We start from the raw sequence: 15326 nt of genomic DNA, 5'->3' as shown, positions 1-15326 counted from the left end.
CTATACATCACACAGGAGAAGCTCGGACTGCTGTATAAACATCACATAAGAGACACAGGGACTGCTGTATATACATAACATAGGAAACTCTTAAGGGTGCCTCTTGTGCACCAGAAACGCGTCAGGTGTTCTTTACATTTTAATATGGCATAATAGCCGAATAAAGTTTTCTATTTTTATGGTCAGTGTGCCAAATAATTTTCTCTTCTTTGTGGATTTCTGCTGTGCTCACCAGCGAAATGTGCACCCACCTGTGCAAGATTGGAACCAGCCCTGATCAACTTTCCATTTGGACTTAAAGCCGCAATGCTCCTCTGGGAAATATGCTAGTTATGCAAATTGCCTCTTCAGAGCGGAAGAGGACTAGAACAAGATCACAGGGGGAAACATAGCTGGGGAGAGATCACATGGGGGCATATAGTTGGGGGGGCACATAGCTGGGGCCACAAAGATCACAGAGGGGGCACAGAGATCACATGGGGGCATATAGTTGGGAGGGCACAGACATCAAATTAGGGCACATAGCTGGGGGGAACAGAGATCACAGGGTGGGCACAATGCTGAGGGACACAGATCACCAGCAGAAAGGCACAGAGCTGCGGGAACAGAAAACACCAGCAGACAGACAGGCACAGAGTTGCCGGCACAGAGATCGCTCTGGACTTTAGTGTGCCAGCAGCTCCTCTTCTGGGACAGGATGACAGGAGCGCATTGAGCTCTATGACAGGAGAGCATTGGGCTCTAACCAAGCCCACCAGGATGCTAACCATGCCCACCCGGATGATATCATTAATGTGCAGGCAGCGTTCCGTAATGGACGCTAGGTACCATGCAGTTGATAGTTAAAGGGCCGGCAGCTGGCAGGATACGGCTGCCGCCCAAGGATTGCAGACTCCAGGGACCTGCCCGCAGGCCGCATGAAAAGTCACTGCGGGCCGCATGCAGCCTGCGGGCCGAAGGTTCCCCACTCCTGACGTATGGAAAGGTAGCGTGGAAACACGTCCAGCCGAAATTGAAGAGGTACACATCTTACCGTCATGAGTCTTAAGATTGTCCCTCTGAATGTCAGCGGTTTAACCTCCCCCTTTTAAGAGGTCATTACTGTGGAAGGAGGAGTCTTCCTCAAAATGTGATATGTCTACAGAAGACCCACTTAGCTCCAAAAGATGCCCATAAGCTAGCCATTCGGGACTACCCATTAGTGTTCCAAGCAAATGCACAGACAAATCCGCAGGGGTGATCATTCTAGTTGGACACAATGTGGTATTCGCAGTGGACTCGAAATTCGCAGACCCAAAAAGTAGATTTCTAATTCTCTATTGCTCAATATTTGGCACAAAATAAAGTCTTGCCACGTTATAAAGTCCCAACACTTCCCCCAAGAGATTCTTTAGCAAAGAACTGAAAAGGATCCAACCGATGGTAATGGGTCCTTTAAGCATTTGCGGGGATTTTAACATCCCAATATTGGCAACTCTAGATACTGACTCAGATCGTACATCGCATAGAGAAGAATTGAAATCCCTTATAGCTGAGGAAGGGTTACACAATATATGGCGATACCACCATGTCAGCGAGAGAGACTACTCCTATTTCTTCTCTAGACATTCATCCCTTTCGAGAATTGACTACTTTTTTTTTTTGAACCAAAGATTTTTTATTATATTCAAATGCCGTTTACATTACATGCAGGCAAAAGCCTATGCAAAATCCAGAACATATACAAAAAAAAAAATATACGACATTCGAGTTACCCCCCTCATAAGAAAGCCCCCCCTCCTCCCTCCTCCCTCGCCCCCCCAGCTTAATTGCCATAAGACATTCTCAATAAGGTTGACTCTACTGCAACCACTTAGACCAAAGTTTTTCAAAATGCACCTCTTTGTGTCGTCGTCTATAAACTCTTTCTTCTAACCGAACTACATTGTTCACTCGTACAATAAATTCCCCAACCGTCGGGGGCTCGGCATCGATCCATTTTTGTGCGATCAGTTTACGGGCAACATATAAAAGTTTTGCTATAATTGGCCAATATGCATTTCCCACAGACACTTCCTCCACATACCCCAACACACACGTTATGGGGTCCCTTCCCACTCCACATTGGTATATCTTCTCAATTTGTTCAATAACCTCCCCCCAATATGAGGAGAGTCTTGGGCAGGACCAGAGCATGTGTAACATTCCCGCGGGCTCAACTCTACATCTTGGACATTCCGCATTGTCCCTCAGGCCCATTTTTTCCATAAGTTCCGGGGTTTTATACGTTCTATGTATGATGTACAGCTGCGATATCCTACCCGGTTCACTCAATGAAAGTTTGGGTATATATTCTAATATAGTGTCCCATATTTCATCTTCTATCTGTCCCACTTCCCTCTCCCATTTAGCTTTTGCCTTTAGGGGAAACCTAATCATGTGGGAGTACAATAGGTCCCGGTAAATGGTGGAAATAACTCCCCTCGTACCCCCAGACGCGCACACATAATCCAACACAACATCTTTTTGTACCGTCATATGTGTCATATGTTTCTGTGCCTGGAATGCATGCCTGAGACCGAGGTATCGAAACTCCCCGCTGCTCGAGAGCCCAAACTCCTCTTTTAATACAGAAAATGGCTTGATTTCCGTCCCCTCCAGTAACTGCCACATATATTGCAATCCTTTCCTCTCCCAATCACCAAAATCCTTCAATTTACACAGTTCTGATAGGCTTGCATTATCCCAAATAGGCGTGTATGTCGTCAATTCCCCAATTCCTCTGAGACTCTTAATATTTTGCCATATTTTATGCATTAACCTAAAAGTAGGTAGTCCTTTTCCATGACTCACAAAGCATCCCGCCTCCAGACTCTGTATTAATATTTTTTTATTGGTCAGTTGGGCCAAAATTTTTCCCATAACATTTAAATTTCCCTCCTCTTTCCAACCTCTGAAGTGCTGCCCTTGCGTTGCTATAAAGTATATCCATGGGTTTGGTGCCGCCAGCCCTCCTTCCTCCTTCCCCCTTTGGAGCACTTCCAGTTTAAGTTTTGCTTGTTTTTTCCCCCAAATTAGTTCCCTAAAAATAGTATTAATTTTATAAAATCTTCTCTTTGGGATCCACACCGGGGTATTATGGAGAATATACACCAACTGAGGCATCATTATCATTTTAAGTAAGTTCGTCCTCCCTACTATTGACAATACTAGTTTACACCATGCTGTCATCTTGGCTTTAAGTTTAACTAATAAAGGATCCAGGTTTAATGCGAGAAATCTAGATATAGGCATTGATACCCATATTCCGAGGTATTTAAATTCATTAACTACTTTCAGCTGTCCATCCACCCCACCTATATGTGGACATCCCAATTCCCGGTCAATCCCCATGATACATGATTTGTCCCAATTAATTCTCAATCCGGAAAAGGATCCAAATCTGTCTATAAGGGCCATAACCTTAGTCAACGAATCTCCCCCATCTTGCAGAAAAAGGAGTATGTCATCTGCATATAGGGCAATCTTTTCCTCCAGATTCCCATATCTGAAGCCCTGTATTTCTGTGGAGTTACGAATTTTAATCGCTAATGGCTCCATCGCCACCGCAAATAGCAACGGCGATAAGGGGCATCCCTGACGAGTTCCTCTGAACAACCCAAATGACTCCGAGGTCTCCCCGTTAATCCTAATGTACCCCTTTGGATCCGCGTATAATAATTTAATCCAGGAAATAAATCTATGTCCGAATCCCATTAACTTCAATACTGCCATAGATAATTCCACTCTACCCTATCAAATGCCTTTCGTGCATCCAGCGAGGCCTTTCCCCTACATTATCTGCCGGGAGTTGTATATTAAGAAAGAGTCTACGTAGGTTAATGGCGGTAGATCTATTTTGTAAAAAACCCGATTGGTCTGGATGTATCAATTTTTGAACAACCCCAGACATTCTTATCGCCAACATTTTAGCTAATATTTTAACGTCTGACGTCAATAATGAGATGGGTCTATAGGATTCAACGGATGAGGCATCTTTCCCCTCCTTAGGAATAACCACAATTACGGCCTCCCTCATAGACCTCGGCAAAGCCCCTCCCTCCGCTGCATCTTCAAATACCTCCTTAAGTTTAGGTGCTACGACCTCTATTAGTTCCTTATATGCTTCTCCCGGGATACCGTCAGAGCCAGGTGACCTATTATTTGCCAATGACAGAATAGCCTTCTCCACTTCCTCTACAGTAAATAATTCTTCCAGATTCTGTTTATCAGTATCATCTAACTTAGGTATCTCTATCTCTTGTAAGTATCTATCCATTTCTTGTTCTCTAACCCCCAATTCTAAGGTATAAAATTTTACATAGTATTCCCGGAAACATTCCAATATCCCAGAGGTAGCTTTATGAGTTACCCCATCCTCCTTGACAATTTTATATATCTGTGTGGACCCTTTCTGCGCCGCAGATATCACTGACAGTAAGTGTCCCACCTTTTCCCCTTCGTCATAGAACAGTGCTCTCTGGAATGCCCTTTTCTTGTCTATCCCTTGTAAATATAACTTATTTACTTCTTCTTGTGCTTCTTTTAATGCCTTTTTAGTGGCGATACTGGGCCTACGTATCATTTCCTCCTCTGCCCTGCTCAATCTGTCTGTAGTCTCTTGGTTTACCTGTCTCGTTTGTGTCTTACGTCTCGAAATATCTCGTATGAATAGTCCCCTTAAATATGCTTTCATGGTATCCCACACTATAAGTGAGTCAGCAGAACCTTCATTTAATTGGAAGAATTCAATAAGATCTTTTTTAATAATTTCCATATTAAGACATTTGAGCCATTCCGGATGTATTGTCCCCCCTACTCTCCTCCTTTTTCCCACTCCCAGTCTCAAACTAACTTCAATTGCCTTATGGTCGGAGATAACTCTCTGTAAATATTCCACCGTCCCAACTATTCCGTCCATGCCCCTGTTACCTAATGCTAAGTCTATGCGCGATAAGGCATGATACGAGGACGAATAACACGAAAAGCATTTGTTCCCCTCATTCCGCACTCTCCACAAGTCTATCATACCCATCTCACTAACATATGTCCCGAATGGAGTCATCCTATCCTTACTGGGGTTAATTCCCCCGATTCCCACACGATCCCAATACTCGTTCATGACATTGTTAACGTCCCCTAATATTAACACCGGACATTCCCCTCCCCTCCCCGTCCACTCAAAAATCTCTTGTAGTTTCTTTTTCGAATATGGGGGTGGAATATAAAGTGCCACTATAATCACACATACACCAGAAATTCGGCATCTCAGGGAAACAAACTGCCCATCCCTATCTACGTAAGATTCAATTTCCTCGTAGTGAGCATGAGAATGTATCAGTACAGAGACTCCCCTCGCGTAGGCCGAATACATAGAGTGATAGGCCCGGGTAATCCATTTTTTCTCTAACCATTTTTCTTTTCCTTTAATCAAGTGAGTTTCTAGTAAACACGTAATAGCTGGATTGTACTTTCTAATTTCTGCCATGACTGCCGCTCTTTTACTTGGATCTGAAACCCCCCTCACATTCCAACTTAGAATTCTTGTATCACCACTCATTATGTCCTATGAACATCAGTTGTAGTCGGTCTCTTGTAGTCCCTTTATCACATTGCAGTATGAAAACTCTCCCACAACATATCCCCCCCCCTGATCCCCCCCGCCCCCCCTCTCCCCTCCTTCCCTGTATAACAGATTCTCTCTCTCCAACGAGAGAGGGTGCAACTGGCACCTAGCTACTGTGAGCCCTCGAATAGCCACTGAACCTCCTTCACTTGGGCGTACATCGCTCCCACCGTCACATACAAACATGCCCAATAGGCCACATAACTTTTTCTAACATGGATAATTCAATAAACAAAAAAAAAAAAAAAAAAACCCAGGATCTACGACCCAAAAATAGATCTGAGTACCCAGGTGTCGCGGGGCACAGATTCAAAAATAGAGAAAAAATGTCCGAAAAATTCTTCTTCTTCAGCCTTTTTCTTCTTTCTCAGCCCTTAGTTTGGAGTGGTTGATTTCCATCCACTTGACGGCCTCCTCTGGGGTTGGAAAAAACTGAACAGACCCCAAAGCTGCTACTCTCAGTTTGGCGGGATATAACATAGAGTACTTCACTCCCAGCACTCTCAGTCCTTTCTTGACCTCGCCAAATTTCATCCGCATTTTCTGAACCTCTGCTGAATAGTCCGGATATATTTCAATACGGCGTCCATTAAATATGAGGTCCTCCTTCTTCCTAGCCTCCCGGAGGATAGTCTCTCTATCTCTGCAGTTAAGTATCCTGGCCAACATTGTACGGGGGGCACTACCCGGAGGGAGGGGTCGCAGGGGAACGCGGTGTGCTCTCTCTACCGCAAACACCCTGGAGAGTGTGTCTCTGCCAATTTTAGATAGGATCCATTGCTCAGTAAAGTCAGTGGGGTCGTTACCCTCTACTTTTTCCGGGAATCCCACAAATCTAAGATTGTTTCTCCTAGATCTATTTTCTAGATCATCTTGTTTTAAGTGCACTTCTGAAATCTTTTGCGTGTGCTGGTTCTGAGTTTTCTGCATTTTATTTACAGTGTCCTCAGTGGAGCTCACTCTCTCTTCCACAGCACCCATCCTAGCATCCGCCTTGTTTAGTGCCTCTTTAATTCCAATAATTTCTTCCTTAATATTATCAACCCGGCTGCTCAACTTAGTCAGTGTTTTTTTACAGAACAATACCACCAGAAAGACATCTTTTAAAGTTGGTTCCCCTTCAGGACCCTCCTCGTCAGCTTCACTATCCTCCTCTTCAGATGCACACTCAGAGACAGTGACTCCCCCTCCCCCCTGCTTTCAGCCTCTCCTGCAGCTTCGTTGCTCATTCTCTCTCCCTCCAGCACAGTACCTTCTCCGGTGCCCCCCTCATCTTCCCTTGCAAAGCGCTGCAGCTTCTGGATAATTTGTGACCTTCTGCCATAGTTCTCAGTCAGTCTCTGTGCCTCCTCCACTCTCCCGGCGCCATCTTGTGCAGCCACACTGCCGTCCTCCCCGACCTCTTTCTGCCTCCTCCTCCCCATCTCCGCACTCTTCTTCACTCCCGGTGTCTCCACTCGGCCCTCGGGCACCCACCACAGCAGTAAGTGTGCACGGGTCTCTGTTATGTCGGCCTATTAAGGATTATTCTTCAGAATGACAGTGGAGCTCCTCAGCCTCACGTCCTCTCACATCCGCGCCAGGCCACGCCCCCTAATTGACTACTTTTTAGTAGACAAGAGAGCTCTAGCTATCTGTAAAAATTCTAAAATCGGTTCCATTACGTGGTCAGGCCATGCCCCAATAGAACTGGAAATTCTGGAAACAGGGAATGAAACTCCGACATTGTCTTGGAGGCCAAATACATTTCTATTAAAATCAGAAATTTTTTTGACACCAACGATAATGGAGAAGTTTCGGATGACACTCTTTGGTCTGCCCTCAAAGCATATATGAGGGGGATATGCATAAAATTATCATCTAGGGAGAAAAAGATCAGAGAAGAAAAGGTAAAAACCCATCTGGTGCAAATAGCTAACTTGGAAAGTCAACAAAAAGAGAATAGACAACCCATAATAGGAAATAAACTTTTAGAGGCCAGGAACGAGCTTAGGAAACTATTATTGTTTAAATATGAAAAAAAATCTAAAGAGAATTAAAGCTAATTTCTATGCGCTAGGCAATCGAGCATGTGGTTTTTACTAGCACGCGCAATCAAAAAAATAACAGCTAAAAGTAGGATAGAACACTTAATAGATCCAAGACGCACAAAGATTTGTGACCCCAATAAGATCGCCAACTGCTTTGCGGAATACTACTTTCGTCTATATAATTTACATCTAGACGCTAATCGCCATGGCACATCCTCCCAACAAATTAGCGATTTCTTAAATTTGGTTCGCCTCCCTACTTTTACTGACTCCCAGTTAGAATCACTTAATGCTCTTTTGCAACTTAGTGAAATTGTCACCGGAATTAAAGCTTCTAAATTGCAATCTGCCCCGGGCCCAGATGGTCTCCCAAATGATTACTACAAATTCCTTGCTGACAGAACCTTTAAAGGACCTATCAGAATCATTTAATCTCTCCTCAACATTTCTATTTCCAGTATATACAATTCTAGCCTCCTGCCCCGAGATCCTGACACAAAGCCCATCTTCTGATATCCTACTCTTCATTTTGAGAAAAAAAATGATGCCAGAAAGGTATTATAATCGCCTACAACACATTATGCTCCCTGCTGGACCACACCAAACTTCAATACATTTCTAGATGGGAGAAAGACTTGGGTTTGTCATTTTCACATGAACTATGGCAATTAGCAATAACATGGTCTACTAAATCCTCAGACCCGCATAAACCATTTCGAGATTATCAAAAAAATCCATCTCAGATGGTACTTTAGCACCCAAGCGCATTGCTCACATGTTCCCCACATGTTCTTAACTTTGTTGAAGGGGCTGCGGAGAGGTGGGATCACTCTTACGCGTATGGTGGTCCTGTCCATTAGCATTGCAATATTGGGAAAAAATCTTTGATGCCATTTCATGATACACTGAAACTCATACCCCCCCAACCTGGCCCTAGCTTTGTTAAATATCGGAGTCACGGACCTCACCTACAGCACAAGATGGGTTTGCTCACTAATATTAACAGCAGCCAGACAGGGTTTAGCCTCAAAATGGAAATCCATGTCACTCCCATCAATGGAGGAAATCTGGGCAAAGGCAGACTAAAATTTCATATGAAAGTTTGATAGCTCCAAACTGCCAACGTGCCGATAAAACCCGACAGAGGTTGGGTCGTTGGCAGGATATCAGACATTATAACTTAAACCACATCTAATCATTAGCCATCTGACCTAAACACTAATCCAATGCTTAGAGATCATGACTGTTTCATACACAGCTTTAAACAAAATATCCCTCTTACTTATTGTATTACACTGTATTTGAAACTAAATAATTACCGTATGATCAAAATCAGTTTAATGTTTCATGGACCAATGTATACCTTCCCCTCTTACCCCCCCCCCCCCCCTTAGTTCATATGATCCCTATTTTTTGTACTTGCTTTCCTTGGTTTTTCCTTTTTTCTAGGAACCAAGTCATATGTGATGTACCTATTACTGATTCTATTAACTCTGCGCTGACTGTATGACTTGAATCAGTTTAAAACTTACTGTATATACTCGAATATAAGCCGAGATTTTCAGCCCATTTTTTGGGGCTGAAAGTCCCCCTCTCGGCTTATATTCGAGTCATATACACCAGGGGGTCGGAGGGGGAGGGGGAGCGGGGGTGTCAGGTCATACTTACCCGTCCTGACGTTGTCTCTTGAGCACCCATCTTCTCCGCGCCCTCTCTTCCTGCCTTCAGCGGTCACGTGGTACCACTCATTAAAACCATGAATATGCGCATATTCATGAGTTTTAATGAGCGGTATCACATGACCGCTCAACGCAGGAAGAGAGAGCGCGGAGAAGCTGGGGGCTCAAGAGACAGCGTCAAGACGGGTAAGTATAGCGACTCACCTGTCCTGCGTCCATGGCTGCTTGCTGCTGTCTGTCATCGGTCAGTGATTTCAGACAGCAGAGGGCGCGGTGACGTGGTTAGTGCGCGCCGTGCCCCCTGCAGTCTGAATGTCACTGACCGATGACGTGGCAGATAGCGGTGAGCAGCCATGGACGCAGGACTGGTGAGTATCTCAGGTGCCAGCAGTGGGGAGAGATCTGCTGTGTATCAGTGTATACGGGCTGCTCTATATGGGGAGAGATCTGCTGTATATCAGTGTATACGGGCTGTTCTGTATGGGGAGAGATCTTCTGTATATAAGTGTATACGGGCTGCTCTATATGGGGAGAGATCTGCTGTATATCAGTGTATACGGGCTGTTCTGTATGGGGAGAGATCTGCTGTATATCAGTGTATACGGGCTGCTCTGTATGGGGACAGATCTGCTATGTATCAGTGTATACGGGCTGTTCTGTATGGGGTCAGCATATGGGGGAATAATCTATGGAGCTTCTTCTGGGGACATCATATGGGGGAATAATCTATGGAGCATTTCCCACGCTAGGCTTATACACGAGTCAATAAGTTTTCCCAGTTTTTGTGGCAAAATTAGGGGGGCTTATACTCGGATCGGCTTATACTCGAGTATATACGGTAATAAAAATGTATTGTTTAAAAAAAAATTCTACAACTTGTCCGGAAAAAACAGAAGCCAATTTATGTCGACAAAATATTATGGGTCTTGGAAGAAGCCAAGGAAAACTAAAAAATGCAAACAAGACAAATACTCTGGTTCTAAAAGGGTTAACTACACTTGCTTTTGTAATAAAGGGTAAATTATATTTTCTGGCCTCTAACACTCAACCATCGATGGTTCCAGTACAAGTTCTTATATAATGGACATTTGTAGAATTCTTTACAGAAAATATGTGACCTGTTAGAAGCCATACAGATGAATACCTAATCAGGGCACCACATGAAGACCCCCCCACATTGGTCGCCCCAGAGCACGAGCATATCATTAACTCAAAACTGAAAATAAAGATTAAACAACCACAAGATGGATTTCATCAACCAATCATTGAAATCAGTTTAGCGGCCCAGACCTGACAGTGTCTTTAGGTTACTGTTCACAATCCTGCTGACAGGTTCCCTTTAAGGGCCAAACTTTGGATAAAAAAGGGAATAATTATTGACACAGATATTAACAGAGGGATTTGTTATACAAGTAGGATTAGAGGATTCATATTTCTTTCCTTATTTGCAGATAAGACGTTCCATTCAGTCTTCACCTCTGGTTTCGTTTTGGGGAACATATACTTTCATGAATTATTTATTGTCAAGTGAAATCGGTAAAGGCAGAATTATTTCCCTACAAAACATTTGATTAATCGACTTTCAGAAGAGAATAAATTCTGGAATCAGATCTTAGATTTATCTTACACAATTGGAAATAATTGTAAGTTCTGCTAATGTTCTTCTCTACACAGGTTCTTCTCTTCACAGGTTGCACCGTCCTGGGCTTTTATGCAGAAGATCGGATATACTAAAAATTCTACATGCCTCAAGTGTCTGGGAAATCTGAATCTATCACACAGAAACCCATCCTACACATTCCAAGTCCCTGAGATTCTGGATGCACTAGACACTCAGACACAACTATCTCTGAATCTCACAAACAGTTGCTTGCTTTTTAGCAAAAATCTCTTTCTGCCAGGGGTGTATATAAACCCCATCCGCATTACATTAAGTTGGGTGGAATCTTATGCTGGACACTACGTGTTTGTGTCCTCTATTGATTCTCCGAGCTCATTTATCCCAACACCTCTAACCTGGCTTTGCACATCAACTGTGGTGGGCCCGTGTGAGCCCAAAAGTGTAACTCAGAGGCGGCAGATCTATCTCATATGTATTGGGACTGCTGGGAAATTAGGGAATTTTGAGAACCAGTTATCAAATTTTTTGCTGCGAGGCCGAATATTGTTTTGTCATTTCATTTTTTTTATAGGAGTCAAGATGGATTGTCCTACTAAGGATCTAATTACTTCACGGTCATTATCTGGAAGGGAGTGATATTTAAGGACTGGATAACTTCTAAAAATATATATTTCTAACAACAGCTTGGGCCAAGTTACACGTCACAATAAATTAATTGCTGGAATAAGTAAAAGCAAACAGTTTATGAAACATGGGCAACAATTATTGATTACATTTTTTCACTACTCTGATTGGTGGGTGAGTCTTGGAAGTGTTTAGGAAATGTCACCAGAAAAAAACTGTCAACCTGCAGATCTGGGGTTCATCTGCAGGTAACAGTGTTAGGATGCTGCGCGGCTCCTGCACGCAGTCGAATGCCAGCATTCGGTATTCACTATGGAGGCAGGAGCAGTGCCGATTCAGTCACGCTCTGACTATACAGAGTGGAAACTGTAACTCTGCCCTCAACCTTGACTAACACTGTCTCCTGCCTCCGGTTCCCTTTAAGTAGTAAAAGAAAGGAGAAAAAAAATGATAATTGTATTATATTTCTTATGTTTATGTGTCTACAGTTTATTTTGGAACATATAAATAAAAAAGACTTGGACTGGTGTATCGTCATAAAAGCAAGGCCCACCATACAGATTATATTCTTCACATGATTTTGTATGTTATCAGAAAGTTCTATGTAGGCTGTCATTTGGCTTTGCAGTTTAGAAGAAGGTAAGGGTCAGCATCTTTTAATTCCAGATAGTAGGGTGCATTCTCCGGGCAGTAAGCGTTGGCCAGTACAGGACTCGCTCCAACAGAAGGACTTCCAATGCCCAAAGTAATGGGGACAGTTTGGGTTTAGCAGGAGATTGGTGACTGCTTCATTGTGATATGGCCGGACTACACCGAAGATACAGCCGCATACAGTGACTGAGAAGATTCTGTGACTTCTCTGCATTTAGTGGTTACTACTCACCTGGGTATTCACATGTAGGATTCTCCACTTTACACCACTCACTCTTCACATATGTCTCTGTAGTATTAATATGGGTCAGATCTTCACCCTGAAACAAATATTGTAAAAGTCACAGACAGATGGAGAAGTCACATCTGTGATCAGCTCTAATCCTGCCATCTCCACCGTTCTCATTACACAAGTATAAAACATATAATACTGGTGGATAAAACAAGACTGAGCACAAGATCTTCACAGCCGTCTACACATCATAGGGGAGATCTCATGACACCTTCTCTCCATCTACCTGATGATCCTTAGGAACATTGGGATCTTCTTCTTTACAGTCCTGTGGAAGAAGAGGACGGGGACATCTCTCTGGTGTTGTCCTCTTACTGGCTAAAACTGGAGGAAACACATACAGGGACTGAATTCATTCTTTACATACAGATAATTATAGGCCGTGTGTATTTAGTCCTGTCTATTACCTGGTGATGTGAGGGGCTGGGGAACCTCCATCATGACGTCCTTGTACAGATCTTTATGTCCTTCTAAATACTCCCACTCCTCCATGGAGAAATAGATGGCGACATCCTGACATCTTATAGGAACCTGACACATATAAAGATACCATCATCCCCCCGATCCCTTGATATAGTTATTGTATACAATAATGTTCCAGCATTCCCAGCAGTGTCACCTCTCCAGTCAGCAGCTCAATCATCTTGTAGGTGAGTTCTAGGATCTTCTGGTCATTGATGTCCTCATGTATTAGGGTGTGAAGTGGAGGCATCGTGATTGTGCTCAGGGGTCTTGCCCATCCCTCAGACACAGGGGCCTGATAGCGCTCACTAGAGGTCTTCTTCACTACTGTGTAATCCTGGTTATGGAGAGACACATTAATAAATCTCACTACAGACATTTCCAGAGTCCTCACCTCTCCAGTTCTGTCCATCTGTTATTTCCATAGATAAGAATGATGTAATGTGATGTCATCAGAATCTCTCACCTCTCCAGTAAGCCGGAAGAGGATCTCTAGGGTGAGGTGTAATATCCTCTCCGCCATCTAGTCTCTGTCCATCCTTGATGGGTAAATCAGGAAAATTCTCTTATATAGAAGATCTCCACTGAGAGGATCCAATATTGTAGGAACCTGAATGGGAAGAAGATGATGATGTAACATCACAAAGAATCCAGTGCAATATAATACAATTACTGGAGATAATAAGGGGAACATCTGAGGAGATATAATGTGTAATGTTGTATTTTCTTTTCTTGTATGCACTGAAACATCAGTTGAATTGGGCCCCGCCAGCGAACCCCTGTTCTAACACAGCTTTGCCCATTTTGGACTTGATGGGAAATTGATGTGAAGCCACCCAAACTCCACGCTGTGCAAAAATTTTGCAACTTTTCAAAGCGATGTACTCCAAAATTCTGGCGTAATAGTTTTGAAGAATCGTGGCAATGGTGTTAATTTTTAACAAATGTTAAATATTTGTTGAAAAAAAATTCAGTGCCCAAAAAGTGACATTAACCCCTTCATGACTGAAGGTATTTTCGTTTTTGTGTTTTCGCTTTTTGCTACCCTTCTTCCCAGAGCCATAACTGCTGTAAATGTGGGTGGGATCTGCCCGTACATGGCTGACATTACTCCTCTTCTCCCTTTCTGGGCGTTTGGAAAAGAATAAGGATAATCATGGAGACTCAGCCACTGTCCAAATATTTCTGGACCGAAGTGTTAATAATACAAAGAGAACGTCCAACTGGTGGAGAACGGCTGAACTTGGCGGAGAACGGCCGAACTTGGTGGAGAACGGCCGGACCTGGTGGGGAATGGACGGACCTGGTGGGGAATGGACGGACCTGGTGGGGAATGGACGGACCTGGTGGGGAATGGACGGACCTGGTGGGGAATGGCTAGACCTGGTGGAGAACAGCCAAACCTGGTGGGGAACTGCTGAACCTGATGGAGTATGGCCGTCCGGACCTGAGGGAGAATGGACAAACCTCACGGAGAAGACGAACCTGACAGAGAACGTCCAACTGGTGGAGAACGGCAGAACTTGGTGGAGAACGGCCGGACCTGGTGGAGAACGGCCGGACCTGGTGGAGAACGGCCGGACCTGGTGGAGAACGGCCGGACCTGGTGGGGAATGGACGGACCTGGTGGAGAACGGCCAAACCTGGTGGAGATCGGCCAAACCTGGTGGAGAACGGCCAAACCTGGTGGGGAACTGCTGAACCTGATGGAGTATGGCCGTCCGGACCTGAGGGAGAATGGACAAACCTCACGGAGAAGACGAACCTGACAGAGAACGGCCAACTGGTGGAGAAAGTCCGAACCTGGTGGAGCTTTGTCTGTTATCAGCCGATGTAACTCTGTGTTCTCACTGGGGATGACAGGGCCATATTCACATGGAGCTGAAAGCCCACCCTAAGGAGAATGCTCAGCAATGGCTGCCTGAGGGGGACGGGAGGCCGACTGCATCAGAATATGGGGATTTTACCAAACCCATGTGATCACCTGAGGGAGAACACACATTACATAGGGGTCCAACAGAGCCGGACCACCCAGTATTAGTACTGAAGGGGTTACTGCCCCCTATGCAGCCCAGTAATGGGGAATCTCCAGCACCTACCTCCACCTGCAGAGCCGCACTCCACATATATGGCTGCTCTGTGCGCACAGGACCTGGGATGAGGTCACAGGAGGGGAGGAGTCAGGGGTCACATGATCAGGGGCCTCAGTGTATGCAGGACTGCTGTGCTGGTTGTCATGGTGCTGGATGAGGGGAAGTTTCTGTGTGGGGTCAGGAGGGGTTTACAGAGGGATGTAGCAGAGCCGAGTGTGTACGAGGTGTAC

The 15326-nt window shown here is 44.4% G+C and overlaps 1 protein-coding gene across 1 annotated transcript in view; it reads right to left on the bottom strand.

The window, feature by feature from the left end:
- Window positions 1-13541, bottom strand: part of LOC141051187 (uncharacterized) — a 180816-nt gene extending 167275 nt beyond the window's left edge. The window contains 5 exon segments of the mRNA XM_073548051.1: window positions 12482-12569; window positions 12768-12865; window positions 12949-13072; window positions 13161-13340; window positions 13470-13541. Of these exon segments, the coding sequence (XP_073404152.1) occupies window positions 12482-12569; window positions 12768-12865; window positions 12949-13072; window positions 13161-13340; window positions 13470-13541 (562 nt within the window).
- Between the last annotated feature and the right edge of the window lie 1785 nt (window positions 13542-15326).

This window comes from Dendrobates tinctorius, unplaced genomic scaffold, assembly GCF_039654945.1.
Source record: "Dendrobates tinctorius isolate UK_male_01 unplaced genomic scaffold, ASM3965494v1 ptg000155l, whole genome shotgun sequence".
Taxonomy (NCBI): domain Eukaryota; kingdom Metazoa; phylum Chordata; class Amphibia; order Anura; family Dendrobatidae; genus Dendrobates; species Dendrobates tinctorius.
This window is presented reverse-complemented; position numbering and strand designations above follow the sequence as displayed.